General features: G+C 40.4%; 1 protein-coding gene and 1 long non-coding RNA gene across 2 annotated transcripts in view; both read right to left on the minus strand.

Annotated features, from left to right (window-relative positions):
- LOC127475041 (uncharacterized) overlaps window positions 1–6,036 on the minus strand; it is a 124,650-nt gene extending 118,614 nt beyond the window's left edge. Inside the window, exons 1-3 of the long non-coding RNA XR_007906070.1 lie at window positions 4,658–6,036; window positions 3,726–3,800; window positions 1,896–2,012 (exon numbers count right to left, since the gene is read on the minus strand). This is a non-coding gene — a long non-coding RNA (uncharacterized LOC127475041). The remainder of the gene's footprint in view (window positions 1–1,895; window positions 2,013–3,725; window positions 3,801–4,657) is intronic.
- An 8,085-nt stretch (window positions 6,037–14,121) lies between these two features.
- Window positions 14,122–18,843, minus strand: part of MYZAP (myocardial zonula adherens protein) — a 58,286-nt gene continuing 53,564 nt past the window's right edge. The window contains exons 14-15 of the mRNA XM_051796355.1: window positions 18,308–18,530; window positions 14,122–17,370 (exon numbers count right to left, since the gene is read on the minus strand). Of these exons, the coding sequence (XP_051652315.1) occupies window positions 17,233–17,370; window positions 18,308–18,530 (361 nt within the window). The 3' untranslated portion in view covers window positions 14,122–17,232. The remainder of the gene's footprint in view (window positions 17,371–18,307; window positions 18,531–18,843) is intronic.

Genomic DNA, 18,843 nt, shown 5'->3' on the forward strand with positions numbered 1-18,843 from the left:
CCCTTTCTTGTAGCAGCAGAGTTAATTGAACAGAGTTGAAGATGTATTGTAGGAGACAGGAGTAAATCAAATTATATGAAAACATTCCCACGGTTTTGATTTACTTCACAGAAAGAAGCAAAATATTAGACATCTTATATTACTTCACATTTGCCTGGAGGGCAAATGTGAGGTAAATGCTAGGAAAATTCTAAAAATGTAGCAATAAGCCCCTTATACTAAGTTCTGTATGAAAAATGCATTACTGAGAATACAATGTTATTCTAAGATGCTGAACAGGAGCCTCTAAACCCGTTTCAGAGAGCAATAGATTCCACTGGTTTAGATGGGATATTTCTTTGCAAATCTGAAACTGTAAACTAATAAAAATTGTAAACAGAAGGGCTCTCGAAGCGTTAAACTGGGCAAGTTTGTAGTGCTGCTGACATCTACTGAGAGAAAGCCGAATTGCACATCTTAGAAAGGGATAAGCCTACCTTGGCCCTTATTTGTTGTTTCCTTTTGTGTTTTCAGCCACATGTTTGCACATTTAATAATTATCTTGTATCAATACTCGCTTCATTTAAGTGTAGTGAGTCAACAGAGCCGTTATAGGAAACGTTAAGGAGGAAATAAAAGGGACATTCAGGAGATCCTTTATATAAATGCTGCAGATTTGTTCTTATAGTTGCAACAGTCTGAAGATCTAAATTGACACACAGCATCAGGTATATCAGGATGCAGTTCTAACATAAAACCTTCAAACTGTGGCAGCTGAAGCCAAAACTCACATAGTACAAAATACTGGATGTAAGAAACCATGCTGTACAAGTAATATTGAAAATGTATGCATCATTTGTTTTCTACTGGAAAAGGATAATATAGCTAAACTATGGCAGGAATAAAAACATCACCACTACAAGAATGGAACTCAAAAAACCAAGTCAGCAACACTTTTTGCTCTGTGTGTCTTTTGTCAGGATGACATATAGTATTCACACTATTCAGGCAATTCAAGAAAAATTTTTGCTGGTATCTTGTGCATTATAAAGTGTATTCTTTCCCCATGCTGAACAGAGAAGAATTCATAGCCATCCTTACAGCCAGAGAACAATAACCATTACTACAGGTCTCATGTCTAGGGGTTTCATTCTACAACAGGAAAGGTGTGTCCATCTCAGTTTGGGTAATACCAAAACTAATGGGGGTGTGAGGGGAGAAACAACACAAAATTCTAACAGAGTTGGAGCAAGTCAAGGAGACAATGATTGAGAGAGTGTGTTTCTCCACTTCTGGGGCAAATTTCTCATCCCTGATGTTACACTGAATTTAGAGGATTATAAATAAAAACTAATTTGCCAATAAATATTTGTAACATAGGGCTATACTATCTATAAAGCAGCTTATTAATTTTCTTTTGTAATAAGAGAAAGACCCACAGCCAAAATTAAATATCTCATTACAAGATTCAATCTATGAATAAGCTGTTATGAAATGCCCCTCTGACCTTGACAGGACCAGGATTTCAGTGAGGGCTTTTCACTGTTGCTTTCTGCAGATTCTGAAACAGATGTAAACATGAGATCTTTGGCTCATATATCTGTTGTATAAGATATCCCCAGCAGTAATTTTTGGTTACACAGGACTAAACTCCAACTTTTTTAGGTGAGTAGGTCCAGTGGATAAAGCTGATACACACTCAGCTCCCATTGAAGCTCTGCTTTGAAAATCACACACAGATTAAAAACTGCAGCACAGGGTTGGAAAACCTCTCCTGATTGTTTCTAACTGAAGGTACCTCATTTCCATCTATGCCTCAGCCATCATCTTGAATTTTTCTTGGTACCTAAAGCTTGGCTTCTACAGACACTGTGACATGCCATGATCTTGGGAGGACTGTACAGTTCAGCACTCACCTCTCTCGCCGAGGTCCCTCAGGATTCCCGCAGCCATCACTCGTGTCTGATCCAGTGCAATTGTCACTGCTCACACTGACCTCCTCAGGAAAAGTAGCTGCAGCCTGGTATTTCCTCCTGCAATAGGAAAACGTGGGTTATACAGTTTCTCCACCACAGCAACACCACACAGAGCAACTGGAACCTCATCTTTCCCTTCAACATGTCAGATAGGTTTGAACCCATGTTCTCCCTCTCCCTGAGGTTTGCTAAACTGAGGGACAGCTTCCCCTGAGGAGATAAACTTACACTAGTACAGAACAGTTTGAAGGCCTCTGGCTGATGAATTCTTCAGAGGCATACAGCAGATAGACTTGAAGGGAATAGGTTCTCTGCACTAAGGGGATTTAACTCCAGCTGAATTGTATGGACATCTAATTTTTTGATGGTGTGATTTCAGCAAAATCACAGCTTCTGGAGAGAAATATCCAGGAACCTTATCTCCTGTCAGAATGCTAATCCAGGGTACCCAGAGGTACTTCCTTACTGGCTCCCTTTTTGCTTTCTGATGTGATCTGGATTTTGCACAGTCTTTCAAAGGGGGCTTCTCACATATTTTATAAGAAGCCCTGGCACTTAACTCATGGCTGTGCCTTTCACTCTGTGCTCAGACTTCTAAAAACTGCACAGCATAGTGCTCAACAGTGCAACAGCTAAGTCTCAGGAAATCCCCTAATGAAATGCCATTAATACACTCATATCAATGCACTTTAAATGGGCATTTAGGAGGGTTAAGTATCTAGTGAAGCAAAATCCCACAGCCTGGTACTTGGATGGAGTTCTAACACACTGTTATGTTTAAAAACACACAGATCAGAAATAAAGATGAGAGAGCAGATATATTTGAACAACTGTTCCTGAACAGAAATAATTTCCTTATTCTATTATAAATCTATTTATGATTACCTAAAAAGAATGTTGAAACATAAGACTTTCTAGAAATAACTTGGTTCCAAAATGAGTCTCTGAAAAGGCTCATTCTGGCTTGCACTCATCGAAAACCAAGGCACTCAATATCAACATTTTGGCAATTCTAATAACAAAGACTGCCAAAAATATGTTGTCTATCAAATGTACACGGAAGAAAGATGTTAGAATATTAAGAACAGATGTCACAGATATCTTCGAAAATACTCGTGCTCCCCAAGTACTCTGCAAGGCAATATGTACAAAACCTCATTGAAAGATTAAATTAATGCATCTTGTTCAAATGCTTCCAAGTGTCGTATATGCATGTAAACTTACTTATGATATATGTACTTTTAAAGATGTTAGAAAGAAGGATTGTGTCATAAACTGATAATGGCCTTGTAGCTTAAAATTGGAGCTTTAACAGTTTGATAACATGGTAAAGACTACTTTTTATAGTCTGTTATTTAAACCATTTTGTTCTGTGTATGCAAGGTTTTCCAGTTATTGAGTATTCATGTATTTACATTTTAATTATTATTCTACTGACAAAGAAAGTTTACCAAAAAATTCCTATTGGAAAAACATGTAAACAACTCTAATGAAAGGAATTTTTACATAAAAGTAGCTTATTGTCTAAAATTAAAAGACCACTTAGAAAACATAAATATCTTGAGAGTTCATCTGAACAGGCACAAAACATGCTTTCTTCCTCTGCTCTATTTATTTTCAGTATTGACAATTCTAAACAGTAAACATTAAGTCACTTTCCAAACAGAAAATCATGGCAATTGGCTGATTTATTTGTTAGTATAGGAAGCATTGGATTCTTTATAAATGACATTTACATTAAGAAAATATTTTCTTAATATTTTCATCAACCTCTAGGGCTGATGTTCCAGATTTCAGGCATAGAAAATCACCTCACACAACTGAAGCCCAACTTTTCATGTATGACTGATTCAGGTGATAGAGTGCTAAAAAAAAAAAAAACAAAAAAAAAAAACCACCAAAAATGAAAAACAAAACAAAACAAACAAAACTCCTCCAGAAATCTACTGAATATTTTAAAGTTCATAATAAAATAATAGGCAGTGATACCATGGTGTCTCTTATGGGATGACATTTCCGGGTAAGCAGCCAAGAAACCAAACATAGCACTCTGAGCTAATGATTTTGATTTTTTAAATTTTCTTACTGAAATCAGAATTTCAGTGAGAAGGGGATCATGGCCCTATAACATACATCACCAAATTGCATTCACGTGAGCACACAGAGCCAACAAGACTTGTCTTTAAGTTTAAACCTGTCTGCATATTAAACTCAAGACTTTCTGAGGTAAAAGGCTAACCATTTGACGTCAAAATGACAGTGCTGAACTCAGAAATGTGATGTGGAAGATATAAGACAGTACAATCCTAATGTAATAGCAGCAACAACACTGACATTTTCTGTTCTTTAAAAGTTTTGAAAACAGGGCTCATTTCTTCTAACAGGATAAAGGCAACACAATGCTGACAACAACAACTATCTAACACTTTCCCGGCCAAGGGTAGGCCCGGGTGCCCTCAGCCTCACCGGACACGGGCTGTGGGGCTCCACTCCTGCCGTGGAGGCCAATCCCTCCCACAGCACAGCCTGAAAAACACGTTGCATTCCCATAAGCACCACCATGTGTGAGGGCTTCGTGGAAAAGGGGCAGATTTGAGCCTGTTTTCGTGGAATACACATGTACAGGCTTTGCCGGACCAGGCCCTAAACCACGACTCCTCTTTTTTTTTTTTTTTTTTTTTTTTTTAAGATCATCCCCTTACAATTAACAGATGTGAAGGCAAACTTGGCACGTACGGACGGCTTAATTTTTTTCTGCCTTCGAATAACCTGGTTATATCCAGTTTCCGCAGCAATCCTACGAGTGTTTACATTGTTGGGGTTTTTTTTTCACTTCCCTCTTTTATTAATAGAAAGCAGACCCGGCGTGCCCGGTGCCCGGGGGAGGCCGCGCAGAGGAGGGCGCTGCGCCGGGCAGTGCAAGGGGCGCTGCACGGGGTTATGCGTTTTGTTCGTATCTGCAGACCCCCAGGGCCCCATTCCGCCCTCCCTGGCTGAGCTCCAGGCCCAGGCTGTCAGCCAGGGAGAGTACAATATCTTCAGGCTATGGCTCATTTAAAGTTTTTCCTCAGCTCTCGCCGAGCTTTTCCTTGCGGCTCAGGGGAGGCCACACCATCTCCTGCTGCCCGAGGCGGCCCCAGACCTGCCCTCAGCCCAGTCACTGCTCCAGTTCCTGTCACCGGGGCTGTGCCACCCTCACAAACACAATCCCCCAGTCTCTGGCTGGGGGGAGACTTGCAGGGAGATACTCCTGCTTTCTGTGTTTCCCTTCCTCTTAAGCTCCCTAAGGAGGGTCTGATATTTAATTAAAGTATCATGAAAGAACTAGATATTTAATTACATGATTAAGTCGGTTAGCCTAGCTTGACAGAATATCATAAATCCACAGAAAAATGTGTTAGTATTGGAGTTAAGCTGTTACTCAGAAACTGCAAACAGTTTCCTCATGCAATGGGAACAGAAGTAGGATCAGGCAGGATTGCATACACCTGTATTGTCAATAAAAATATCAAAAGACATTTTCAAAGCCTCTTAATATTCAAACTTTATCATGGTTGGTTGCTCTACTGACATGAGATTCCACTACCTAGCACAACTTCGTTCATTAGTGGGGCTTCATTAACCCAGGCAGAGCTCAGTGCTAATGAGGCTCCATTGCCCTTGCAAGCCCAGCCAACTTTCTGGGGTGCTGCCTGGTGCCACACCAGTGTCTCTGATAGTGTTACACCAGGAGTGCAATAGCTAATTATACAAAAAACTAGTTACAATTTTCAAACCCTAAAGCAAGTTCCAAACAAGGCCATTTTTGTGAAAGAAGAAAAAAACCATTGGTTTCTAAGAGAGAAAGGGTTTAAAATTACTATGGTAGGCTTGAACAATTGTCACAATAACAAAGCCACAAAATGCCTTGTATGGCACAGCTCTGCAGTGGGGAACAGGGTGATCATGGGAGGAACATCAACTCTCCAGAGAGAAGCACAAATTGGGACTTTGCTGAGGTCTTCGCTCCATCAGACAGCGCCTGGTTTTAAGCACCTAGTCCTGACCACAGACAAAACATTCCTGGGCAGGTGAAATAAATGGCAACACAGATTAACTGACCCCACAAGTCTCACAGTTGTTCCAAAAAACACTCTTCTCCTGGCAGGCTGTGTGCCAGATTGAGTACTGCCTGTCCTCACACAGCTGGCATAAAATCATAAAGGCAGCATAACCATCACACTGGCTGCTCTGGCTACACAGTCAACAGGAATAAGTTGTGTATCCACATGATATCCTGGTTTAATTGGTTCTGTTGGGTGATACTGTATTATACAGCACCAGTATTAATAATAGTAAAACCACAACCTGGAAAAATATTTCCTGCTGCAGTGGCAGGTTGTAATCCTTCAGTAAGCCTCCTGTTTTTCCACTGGCTGGACGTGGCCCCGTGGTCCTTGATCAAAGCCCATGTACAATGTATTTAAATGCAAACTGATGCAGGGCAACCCTGTGACATACAGCACTCCTACAAACATCCTCTTATGTTACTACCACAGATATCCATCTCCCTGCACTGTCCAGGCAACAAAATACGGATTTCGTATCGAGTTCTGTGATAAAGTGTAATCTGACTCTCACGTCTCCTCTACTCCCACCAGTCAAGCTATTTACTTAGACATCAATTTAGCAGGGAACATAAGTATTAAGGACAGCCTAGGTTTAAGAATGAGTGCCATGCTGTCCTTCCTGACACGTCTGCAAAAGGTGTTCTAGGCATTCATCCTGATCTCTACATCATTGAGTCTTAGAGCCTCCAATTATTTTGGAGGTATCCTTTCTTACACACCCATACACAAAAGAGAGTACACCATGTTCCCTGGAGTACTTGCTCCAAAGCTGCAGCAGAGAATTATGGATCACATACAGGTTAGATAGATGTGACACAGACTGAAATACAAACTGCTGCTCTCTCCGGACCTATGAAACTTTATCTCTCATCTCCCTGTTTTTAAAAGACAGGAAATGTGCAGTTAGGGTGACAGTCTCCCACAAACCCAAACCACCAGTAAAAGCACAGTCTGATCTCTCCAGCACAAAACAAAAGGGAGAGCCCCTTTTTGGGGGGAGAAGAGTGTGATACTTCATAAGACAGGCATAATGGATGAAATATGAAATGGTACTTTGCCAATTCCCTTTATGCTAGAAGCCAAACACGATTGATAACCCTGAGCAACTGCTTGCAAGATAGAGAACAGAGCTCCTCTGAACATCTGGCTAATATACCTGACCTGTACTCTGTTTTGCAGGAGGATTCTGATAACCTAATAATAATATATGCTGCTTGCTGGGTTGGTTTTTCTTTTGGTTGTGAAGTTTGGATTTGTTTCATCGGGTTTTTTTCTTTTAAATTGAGTGCTATTTATAAAGTAACAAATTGTGCCTTTACTATCTAATGAAATCTTTACTTGATTAATATTTTTTCTACATCTTGCTTTAATTTTTAAAATTTGTCTTCATATAAGTACGTGGTACTTGAGTACAAAAATCAGCTTGTAATGTATGTACCTAGAAGTTTGTTATTTTTGGATCTCTACCAAACTTTTTAATCATTTACGAAATAAAAATACCAAAGAGAGAAATGACTTAGCATTTTAAATGTATATATATCAGGCATCTCAACATCCACATATGCAAACCTATGAAGTTCCTTTCCTCTCTACTGTATGGCAGTTTGAGTCAAAGGAAGGGTCAAGACAGAGAGCTCAAGCTCTTTTGCCTTTAGACAAAGCACAAAAAGAAGGCATAAAGAGAATTTACATCTGCTACAAATAATTTGAAGTTAATTTTATTATTGTTTTTTACCAGCATTTTTCCTTCTTGAGAAAAAGTAACCAGTGTTGGAACAGGGCACAGCTGATAAGTAAATGCATTTACCCAGACTGCCCCATCCTTTCAGCAAGATCAGAAAACAAAACTGGAGGAGGAAACCTGAACTGTCAATGTACTTCAGATCCCAGATCCGATGAGCAATTTCCATAAAATTTCCTGGGAGTTAAGGTATCCAAACCACACCATCAGGATTTAACCACAAAGAAAACTAAAAAGAGCAGCTGCCCTGTAACAGAGGGTTATGCTGCAGCCATGGCAAGGGGCAGCACACACAACAGCACACCCCAATTACCCATTTACCCCGTCAGTGCAGAGCTGTTCTCTGCAGTCAATGCTCTGTCCAGGGGAGCCATAAGCACCTGCAGCTGAGAATAGAACACTTTCCCACAGGGGATCACTCAACAGATAATTCCTCTATTACAAGAGCTGCTTAATATTCACAATCTACATTTTCCTCTTAGATTTATCCATTCTGCTTTATTCCCTGTTTTTGCTCAAATGCACCTCCCTGAGTAATAAACCTCTAAATAATTTGTCTTCCTCCTCTGTGTTCCTATAACAATGAATAGATTGCACTGTCTGAACTATAACACTACAAATTTCCGGTGCGTAGTTTTAGCAATAAAGAATTAGGTATTCTAATAAATACAAGGTTAAAACTAAGGAAAATTAATTACCAAGCTATAGATCACTGAGCAAGAGGTGAAACAGCCAAAGAGATGCTCTTATTAGATTATCAAACTCAAGGCTGATTTATAGCTTTCACTGTGCTTCCTTATCCATCATTTTTATAGTACGTAGAAAGGATTACAAAGCACAAAATTGCCTTGTTTTAATTAGCTATGAAGTTTTGGGTAGCATGGCTATCCTGATCTGAGCCTAGGTTACATTTTTTTTGTTTGCAAAACATGAAAGCAGAAAGCATATTTTATTAATCTGAGAGAGCTGTGACAGAACTGAATGCAATACAGTTGTCAGCCTGCAGCTTCCTAATGTGCTTGCCTTGTCAAGCTGTGGAGCAGCCCTGTTGAAAAGCCTCTGAGGGTCGTGGTAAAGAGCAAGCTGCTCGAGCCAGCAGAGTACCTGTTCAACCTGGAGAAGGGGACACTTCCAGGGAGTTGAACAGCATCCCCCAGTACCATGAGAAGGTCATCAAAAGACAGAGCCAGGCATAAGATGAAATGAGAGTCTTCGCTCCCAGCCTCGCAGAGAGGTTGTATAATCTCCATCCTTGGAGGTTTTCAAGGCCAGACTGGATTAAGGCCCTGAGCAAACTCATCAGGCCTCACAGCTGACTGCTTCATGCAGGAGGTTGGCCAAGAGCTCTCCCAAGGTCCTTTATAAGCTGAACTGCCACACGAACTCAGTCTGATTCAGGATGCAACAATTTTGACAGGTACTACAAGAAGAACTTTCTGAATTGTACTCAACACAATTCTGCCTCTTCCACCTCTGAAAGGGATGATGACCTGTAGGTCAGACTGACACAGCAGATCCCTAAAACTTTCTTAATCCAATGGTAAAACATAACTCAGCCAGAGACTTGACAACACTGGCAGCTGGCTCACACTACTGCTCCTGCTGGTGACAACTGCAGAAACATGTGCAGATGTCGACAGGCTGGGCTGTGGGGGATCATAAATTAAACCAAAAGGGGCAACTGAAAATTACCAAATCCTGAACACACTTCAGAAGAAACCCCTCGTCTTGTCCAGGGTCCCTGCCAAAGGTACAGATCAACTCAAAATTATAATTAAAAAAATAAATGCACGAAGGGAGTAATTTTAATAGAATGTGTAAATAACTCCTCAAACTCAGTGACATGATTCACTCCTCCTGAAATAAGTGGGTTTGCAATTATATCCCACACTAGAGGCTTTTCTAAAAATACAAAAAGTTACACAAAAAAGTGAGTATGCTTTTCCTAGCCATTCCCTCACCACAGTTGTAATACAAGGATCAGATCTGGACTGCAACCAGTATTCCATTCAGTCTTGTAGCTTCATTGCTACCTCTTTTAAATGCTTTGGCTCATATAAACATCTCTTCACTGTTTGTAAGGGATACCACATTCTTAGCACTATCACATTACCAAAAGTAAAAAGATAAGGAAAGAATCTTTTAAAATACTGAGAAGAACTTTTGAAATGATTATTTATAATTTTCTTTTCAGCACAATTTAAGTGGTTACCATAGCTGGAATGAAGTACAGTGCACTGCCAGGAATTTCAGAAAAGACCCCTCCACCCCAGGAAAAGTTCAGTTGCATTCTGCTTTAATGGCTTCTGGCAAGCTTGTACTATTGTTTTTGTACAAACACAAGTAAGTTTGATACAAATAAAAAAATGGAACTTTATGTGAATGAAGCAAACATCAAATTCCCTAATCTTCAAAAGAAACTGTATCCCTGAATAATTAACTATGATATATTTATAAAACTAGAATAATTGAAAACAGAATTCTAAGTTGATTCATGTGGACTGCGCTGAAATATTTATTATTGCAAGTCCACAAGATCTGTCTGGGTTTTGTCACTGGAAATGTCTAAACTCAGTGTCCAGATGTTTATTTAAGTTGCTCCCACATAGTTCTAATGTCAATTACCAGGGGTTATCAGAGAGCATCACTGTGTATCTTCCTTGACTAATATTCTCATTTCTTCTGCATCTTTGATGTTTTCTTTCATTAAAATTCCTGGCTCACAGCCACAAAAATCTGCCGTGCAGGCAAAAAAACTGGTCTGCAGACATGACACATGATGATGCCCAATGTCTGTGCAAGGATAATATTTATCATCAGCTATCATTTAAGCAGTTCTATAATCAGTACAATGCCAGCTTAAAGCAGTTCAGAGAAATACATGAGTATTTTTCTGAATACTCAGGGAATAAGAATTTCTTTGAACTCTCAGGGAATAAGAATTTCTAACCAATAAGAAATAACTTGGGTCAGTAAAAAAATATTATCACATAAAATGAAGATTTCGTGAATCTGTGTGGCTTGAGGTTTTTTCCTCATAAGGGAAAAGCCAGGGGAAAGCCAATGACAAAGTAATTTCACACATAATTACAAATGGAATTGATGGATCTGTAACTCTGGAAACCAGAATTACATCAAGACTTTTATAGTAACCAGGAGAGAACACAGACCACTCATAACAGTGACTTAAACAGAGAGAGCTTATCACAGAGTCTCTGAAGATTTCATACATTCAAATGCAAACAGCTAGATAACACAGTTCATTTTTATATATATTATCTGTTACCCAAAATCAGGCAGTTCATTTTATTGTAGGCGAATTCTGGAAGATTACTTTTAAGGATTTGTAAGAAAAAAAGAAGAAAATCAATGTTAATTCAATATAAGTGGAAGTAGAGCTATAAGATGGTTGGAGAAAATGGTACCAATGCCATTTCCTGTTTTCATGATAGTACCCAGGTACTAAGCCTGGGTTCCTCCCTTGGTGAGTTTTAGTTCTCATTGATCAGTAAGAGACAGGCACTTTGAAACTTCAATGGAAAATTGCCTAAAGGACTTGGAAATGCAAATCTCACTATGTAATTTACTCTCCCTGCACAGTCAGTTGGGAAGTGCATCCACCTACCAGCCAAAGCCCTGACAGCTGAGCATTCAGCCTTGCTGAGAGTCATTCTCCCTCACCAAGATCTTCCACAAATAGTGTCACTGCACCTCCAGATTCAGTTGGAATTCTGTGTATGCAGAACAAAATCCCATGGCTTCTCACAGAATCACAGGTTCTATCACAGTATCTATCACTGCAGCAGCAACTGAAATTTCTATTCACAAGTGTACAAAGAATATCTCCTATCAAGTGCTCAGCTTCAGACTCAGCAAACCTTGGGCTCCAACTCTTGCCACATTATACCACTATCTTGATCTAATAAGCAAGTACATTAATACCAGCTGTGTGGAGAGAGGGAGGAAATATGAATATGTTCATTAAGCATTATGGCTCCACTTATCTCCCTTATGACTTCAGTGGAGATCTGCCAATTCATGCATGACACAATTATGGTCCCCAGTATCAAACCTGAAAGAAAAGCAATGAGGGTGTCACTACAAATTCTTACAAATTTTCCTATCAAGAAATCTCTCTTACACTTACTGCTGCAGGACACATTCACTCACATTTGGGTGATTAGAAGTGAAATGCTTAGTTCAAGGATTCTAGCAAGTTGAAAATCAATTTGCTTCCCACACACATTTCACTGTGCTCATTTATGTCCCCTCACATCCAGCAAGTTGTTCACAACTCTTTATTCACAAATTCCCTTGCACGCAGAGATTAAACAAAACACAGAGGCAATATCCCAGTTCAACAGAGCACTTGCACATAAATGTTCCTAGAGGAATCAAGCTTTGACTTCAGTACTACAATGGAGATTTCACGCTTCACCAAATCAAGGGCCAATTTAATAAAATCTTAACAATCAAATGATCATAACAGCTGCCTTGAACACGAGATGACTAAATGCCTCTAAAGCTTTGCATATATAATAATAATTACAGTTTGTATTAGGAGTCAAATGGAGTTAAGTATCCATATCCCATGGAAAGTCAATGTGATTGTAAAATGTTTCAGCTACAGTCAGCTAACATCTGCCTGCCACAGTGGCAGCAGTGACATAGCACTGAGAATAAAATACAGTCATTAGCTGACTGGGAAAGGAAAAATACCACAACAAAATAAAGGTTGTTTTCACACAGCTGCCTTTTCCACTTCCCTTGCCCTCCCAGAATGTGGGAGTTCACAACCTGAAACCAAACATTAGGAAACCAGGAAATCTCAGTGGTGATTCTCCACACATACCATCCTAAAAGCGGTGGCTAACCACAAGCTAAGGGAAATTACAGGTCATTTAGCACCTCCCTGGAACAAGGCCACACCATGCAAGACCTACTCCCTGAAAAATCTGTCCTTACAAAATACTCTGGAGAAGTTATGCTTCCTTCTTATACTGCTCTGAAAAGGAATCAAGGCTGGCAAAGCTGAGAAAAGCCACCTTTCCCTACAGCAGAGTGCAGAGGGTACGGCACAGCTTCTTCCAACACAGGACTCCCATTTCTTGTCCCCTTTATGCCATTCATTTGCTATAAAAGGCCAGTTGCAATTCCCCTGGCCCAAGTACACTCCTTGCAGGCACTAACTTGCTAAAAGCAGAAGAGGAGCCAGACACCACCCAAATTGTGCCCAAAATGTTCTGAACTGGGTCCCACTACAGATGATTTTCACTGGTAAACCCCAGCCTGGTACATGACTGAGATTACAGTCAGCCTCCTGGAGCCAGGGAATTGGCTCTGCAGTGGAGCTGCACAAAGCAACCAGCCAGCCAGCCCCACACCTACAGTTCAGGCTGCTCAGGTCCCACCTCCTGCACGAGGCTGCTAAAGGCTGCCAGCTGGTGGTGGTCTGGGATACGGGAATTGTCTGCGAGTTCCAGGCAGAAACCCCTAAACTTCTGCCTGGGGATGCTCATGGAGCACGATCAGCTTTTGCCATGGCTTCCCACTAAAATTCTGATTCATCAGTCCGTAGTGTCTGGATATTCTTTCACCTGACTCCTGATCCTGTGTCCCTCTGGCAGGTTCAGAAATTCCACAGCACAGAGCCATGGTTTCCAAATTCTCTCAGTTTGCAGGCCCCATTTCTTCCACACAGGAGCATGCAGCTTACTGTCACCAACTTTTTTGGAAAAACTACTTACAAGTAGTCCACAAGCCACCAGACAGGAAGCTTCTAACAAGAGTCTAAAAACCAGGAAAAGCTTATGTCTTTTCTACTCTTAGTTACTCTTACAGTCCTCAAAAAATAATTCAGTACAACAGCTAAATCCTCTAGATCATGCAACCACCACAGCTGGCAAACCAGATTGCACATTCTTTCCCTCAGGAAGGTGAAGTTGCAAACAGAAACTCTATTACAGTGTTTTTCTTCTGTGCAGTTTGGGAATCAGGTACTCCCAGCAACACAAAAATCAAGGGACTGCAGGTGCTGCTGCTCAGATACTGCCTCACATGCTAAAGCTCTCTGGCTCACAGGACACCAGCTAAGCTCTGTCTCTGTGCCATCTCTCAGACCTGCATGATGGGCCACCTTCAGGTCTTAAGAGTCTTTTCTTACCCATTGCATTCCCAAAAGTTTTCTTTCTCTATATAGCAATTTATTTCCTTACTCCATCTCCAGTGCTTTCCTTGTGAAGTACTGAAGAAAAAGAGTTCCAATTTTCCTCTAAATTTTACATGGCCAAGACAAAACATTATTCACAAGAGGAACTTCAGAAACATACTATCAATTCTTTATTTTTACTGTGTTGACAGCCCATTCCAATATAACAGTCCACTCCCAAAACAGGGAACAATCTTCTCAACTCTCAATATACATATTGAAATGTTCTGGAACTGCAGAACAGCAAAATACACAACAGCAACACCATACTTGATCAGAAACTTACTTCAGCATGACCAAACCATTCCTTTGTCCTTTTATTATCCAACAAATCATTCCATGATCCTCTTAATCGCTAACCTTTTACAAACTTCCAGATTGCACATCCTCCTTAACATGGGACTCTATACCTGACTCTGCATTCTTGTCATTCACAGAATCTTAATTCAAAGTGCATACCTGTGCTCAGAACCAACAGCTCCCCAGAGAAGCTTCCAGGTTTTGCAGTAGTAAAAAACTTTTAATAACTTAAAATCCACATCAAGCTTGGCTCTGTATTCACACAGCCCACTCTTCCACAAAGACTCCCCAACTCTGTGCTGAGCAGCTGCTAATTGTTTAACAAATACATAATGCACTTCACCTGTCACCACAGTGATTTACACCCACCCCACCCCCCCCTTAAAGGTGAAGTTTGCCCATTCAAGGGATCACTTTGGCAAAGGCCCAACATGCTGAATATTATCAAAATAAAGACCAAGAAAACTGCCTCTGCTTCACAAAATTTAGAGAGCAAAAATAAGTGCTAACAGTGCAAGGAAAGCTCAGTTTTTGTTAGGGAAAGGGATGGTCAGCAGAAGCCTAGGCTGAGATAGATTTCAGTACTCCAGAAAACAGATCCCTACTGTGCAGCTTTGTGTGGATTCCTTTAGCACAGAAAAGCCAACATGGAGAAAATACACACAACATCTTAAAAGGTGTGACAGCACAGCCAGTACAGGGACAAGGGTGATGATCCTGGGAAGGGGAAGAGATGCAAATGGCCTGGAAGTGGCAACCTGTGCTTCATGCAACAGCAAAGGGAAAGCCAATACACTCCTGAGGCTTGTCCTTAAGCAGCACAGACTGCAGTGGGGAGAGGGATGATGACAAGATGCAGCTGGACAAGCAGGTGACCTGAGAGACGAGCAGCATCCACAAGACAGGAGCACTCCTCTGGCCTGTGTTCTGGCTGAACAGAAATAGAGGATCAGCTGGGTCATCAGCATGGATGCTGAGGGATGGTTGTGAATGACTGACAACATGCCAAGAATTGTGCTGACAAAAGCAAGTGATGGTGAGAAGAAGGAGCACAGAAAAGAGAGAAGGGAAAAAAAACCAAACCAGGAAAAGGTGGTAAAAAGGACAGAAGGCCTGGAAGGGTCAAACACATGCAGAGTCTCAAACCAAAATGGGAAATAAGAAAGGAAAGCCCCAGTAGGAAGGCAGCTGTGGCAAAAAGTCAAAGACATTCAGGTCTCTGTGGGATATTCATGGGACTGAGTTGAGTAGGAGGTGCCCAGGTGCACAGCTGGTATTTAGATGGAGTTCCAGAAAGCAAGGTAAGATAGCAGTGGCAGGAGGATCCATGACACAGGGCAGGAGTTAAATGCAGACACAGGCAGCAATGTCATATGAAAGGGAATGGGTGGTGCAGGGATGCAGAGTATGAATTTGGCTTAGTGACAGGAGGTTAAATCTAATAAGAAAAAGGGAAGAGCAGCTGATGAGAAGACAACGAGCAATGACAACACAAAGGCTGTGAGAGGAAAGGGTACAGGAAAGAACCACAGAAGACCTAGTCAAAAAATACCACTTATTAGCACAGCAGCAGTTCCACCTGTCAAACTGCAGTGCCAGGGTGTGGACTGTGCCACAGGGACTGCCTGGGAGAGCTCGTGGAGCATTTGGGAGAGAGTTACTGCCTGTTACTGAAGTGCTGTATGCACTCAAGAAGTGGCAGAGACCCTCCTCCCCCAGTTCTAGATAATATCATGCAGCTTTTTGAATGACCTGCAGCTGGAACACCTTTGATTTCCAGAGACACCATTCCTGCAGCAATATGTACACATCCAGGGACAGCCCTGCACATGAGTTGCTGCAACATCTTGGAAAACAGGTGTTGACAAACTACACAAGGAATCTCTGAGGTTTGCTTTTTAGAACCGAACCCAAACTAGGCTTGGAATATCCTAGTCAACGTGGAACATCATTGTAAGATACTTCTCAGGTGTGTTCCTGATCTTTCAAAAATTCGTATTAAAATGCAGAAAATGTAATTGTAAGGAAGATTGGTATTTATCTTCAAAGAACAGCTACAACTTAAAATACACAGAACACTTTCTCCAAGAAAACCAGAGGGTGGATCTCTTCATTTACATTATGAAAAAATAGTATTCCAAAGTATGAAAGCAGTGTACAAAAATAAGGAAAAACTTCAACATCTTTAATAAAAATATTAAAGTCTTCAGATTAACTTGATGTCTTGATGTGCTTTGTCATGATAAACAAAAATAAAACAGCAGAGTCTCTTAAAGCCCAAACAGAATTTGAGTTACAAAATAACTTGGAATTCTTAGCTATTTACAACATAAGGGCAGAAAGTGTTATTTTAAGGTGCAGGCAGAGAAACAAGTTCTTGTGTGATAAGAAGCTGACTTACAGCCTAAGGATCGTGGATTTATTGTAGCTGTCTGGGTATGTATTTTTACTACAAGGTAAAAGCAAGAGAATATTAAAAGAAGTATCTCCCATTTGTACAAGACAAGAGCTTTCATATGTGTGAGCAGTTCACAGGCACCTTAGCTTACTTTATGGACAAGTGTGCCCTTTGCAACCACATTTCTGCACAGAAGAAACCTCCTCTTGTAGGTGAGCCATCATAGCCTGCAAAAGAAGGGTATTAAAGAGCTCACTTTGCTAAAGCTGAACACTGTGGGGCATTCCACAAGGATTAACAGCCCCAAGTGCTGCAAAAACAGTTCCCAAATAGCACTCAGGTTACCACTTAGTCACATGTATATTTATGAGGTTTACACTGAACCCTTCCTGTAGCTGTAATGTGAAAATTTTAAGAAAAAAATTATTAGATCAAGCATTCTCAATATTCAGGTTTGGGTTTTAAGAAGTACTGCACAAAGATCAGTTACATGGTGCATCCTCAGACATCCCTTCTTGAATTCAGTCCTCTGCCGAAAAATAATCTTCATCCCTCACTTCTCTGTACTGCATTGAGGCCTCTCCCTCTGGTTCAAACCTGAGCATTTTTATATTCAGTCTCTCTGCAAGCTTCTGTGCTGCCAGCTTGGCTTGCATTTCCTGCATAAGAAAAAAAAAAGGACACAAGTTAGAAAAAGTGTTCATCTGTCATTGTCACAGAAAAATTAATATATTAAAGCATAAATTTGACATCATAATATCAGCAATTCCAGAGTGGGTTTAATTAAAAGTTTTGGTAACTAGCAAAGAAATTTTAGGTTTCTTTTCACGCTTATACATAACTGTGCTATTATGTATTATTGAAGACCCTTTTATAAGAGTTAAGATTCCCCATGTGGCAGCCCTCACCTTTGATACACTAATGTCAGTTTTTACAGAACAAAATCAGTTCACATAAGAGAGCAACTGTGCACAGTAAACATGTAGCAAAAGCAGTGCTGGTCTTTCAGCAACCTCAGCAAAGAATGTCTCCATTTTCCAAATAAATTGCCTCCCTTAAAGATGATGAAAGTAGCAAGTGCTTTTAAAACAATAAGCAGCAACAAACACTTTCACAATAGTGTCTAATTTAAACATCAGCTTGACACTAACCAGAAAGTCAAAATCCATTACAACAGCACTTGAAGAACCTCAGAACTTGGATTCTTCAGACAGAGCATAAATAAAGGCAAACTCAGATACTTGCATGTTATAAGAATAACAAATACTGCTAGGCCTTCATTTATGCAAGGGCAAAAAACTCTTTAAAGACTAATAGGCAAGGTATACGTTTAATTTCTAGTCAGAGGTGAAATAAGTGCAGTAAGCTTAGCATATCAACACACAAAGATTTTGTCTAACGTAGGAATAACAGTTTCAGAAGGCATTAATAAATTCTTTAATTATATCATTAAAAGAAAAAAATACAAGACAAAGTGCCTTTCCTCAAAGTCTGCCCATCTCAATTCATCATCATCAAAAGATCCCTTTATCTTTTCTTTTTTAGGAGTGATCCTGATGCTATGATTACTTTTCAGACCAAACAGTAAATTCAGACCTCATAAGCTTCTTTTTGCTGTATCTGAATTGCTATGGATTCCTCTATGGGTAAGAGCTTAGCAGGGGAGTGGTGAAGTGGTGGCAGTCGAGCTGCTGTGATATCATCCAAATGTTTCTTATCTCTGAGTCGTCTTTCTTCAGCAGAAATTGGAGAGCCAAGTCCCCCAGGGGATCGACTGGATGAGGAACCAAGAGATGACCCACTGTGCTCTCCTGATAATCTGGAAGACATAAATCACCTAAGTTGTGACCCAAACTTGCAGCACAAGGTTGAACACCTTCAGTTCCAACGCTTATTTTTAACGTGCAAGAGTTGAAAAGAAATATGAAGTACTATGAAAACATACACAAATAAAAAACAAGCAGCACTCAGAAAAACTACAACTGTTTCTCTGCAGAGAGACAATAACACAATTTACACCTGGCAGTGAACAAACCAGGTATGGCAATTTATTAGCAAGCTGAAGTAGCAATGCTTTGGGAGTCACATGAAGTACAAATTGCTCCCAGTACAGACAATGTGAACTGTAACTT

Source organism: Manacus candei, unplaced genomic scaffold (genome assembly GCF_025592945.1).
Source record: "Manacus candei isolate 608988 ecotype Guabito, Panama unplaced genomic scaffold, ASM2559294v1 h1tg000046l, whole genome shotgun sequence".
Taxonomy (NCBI): Eukaryota; Metazoa; Chordata; class Aves; order Passeriformes; family Pipridae; genus Manacus; species Manacus candei.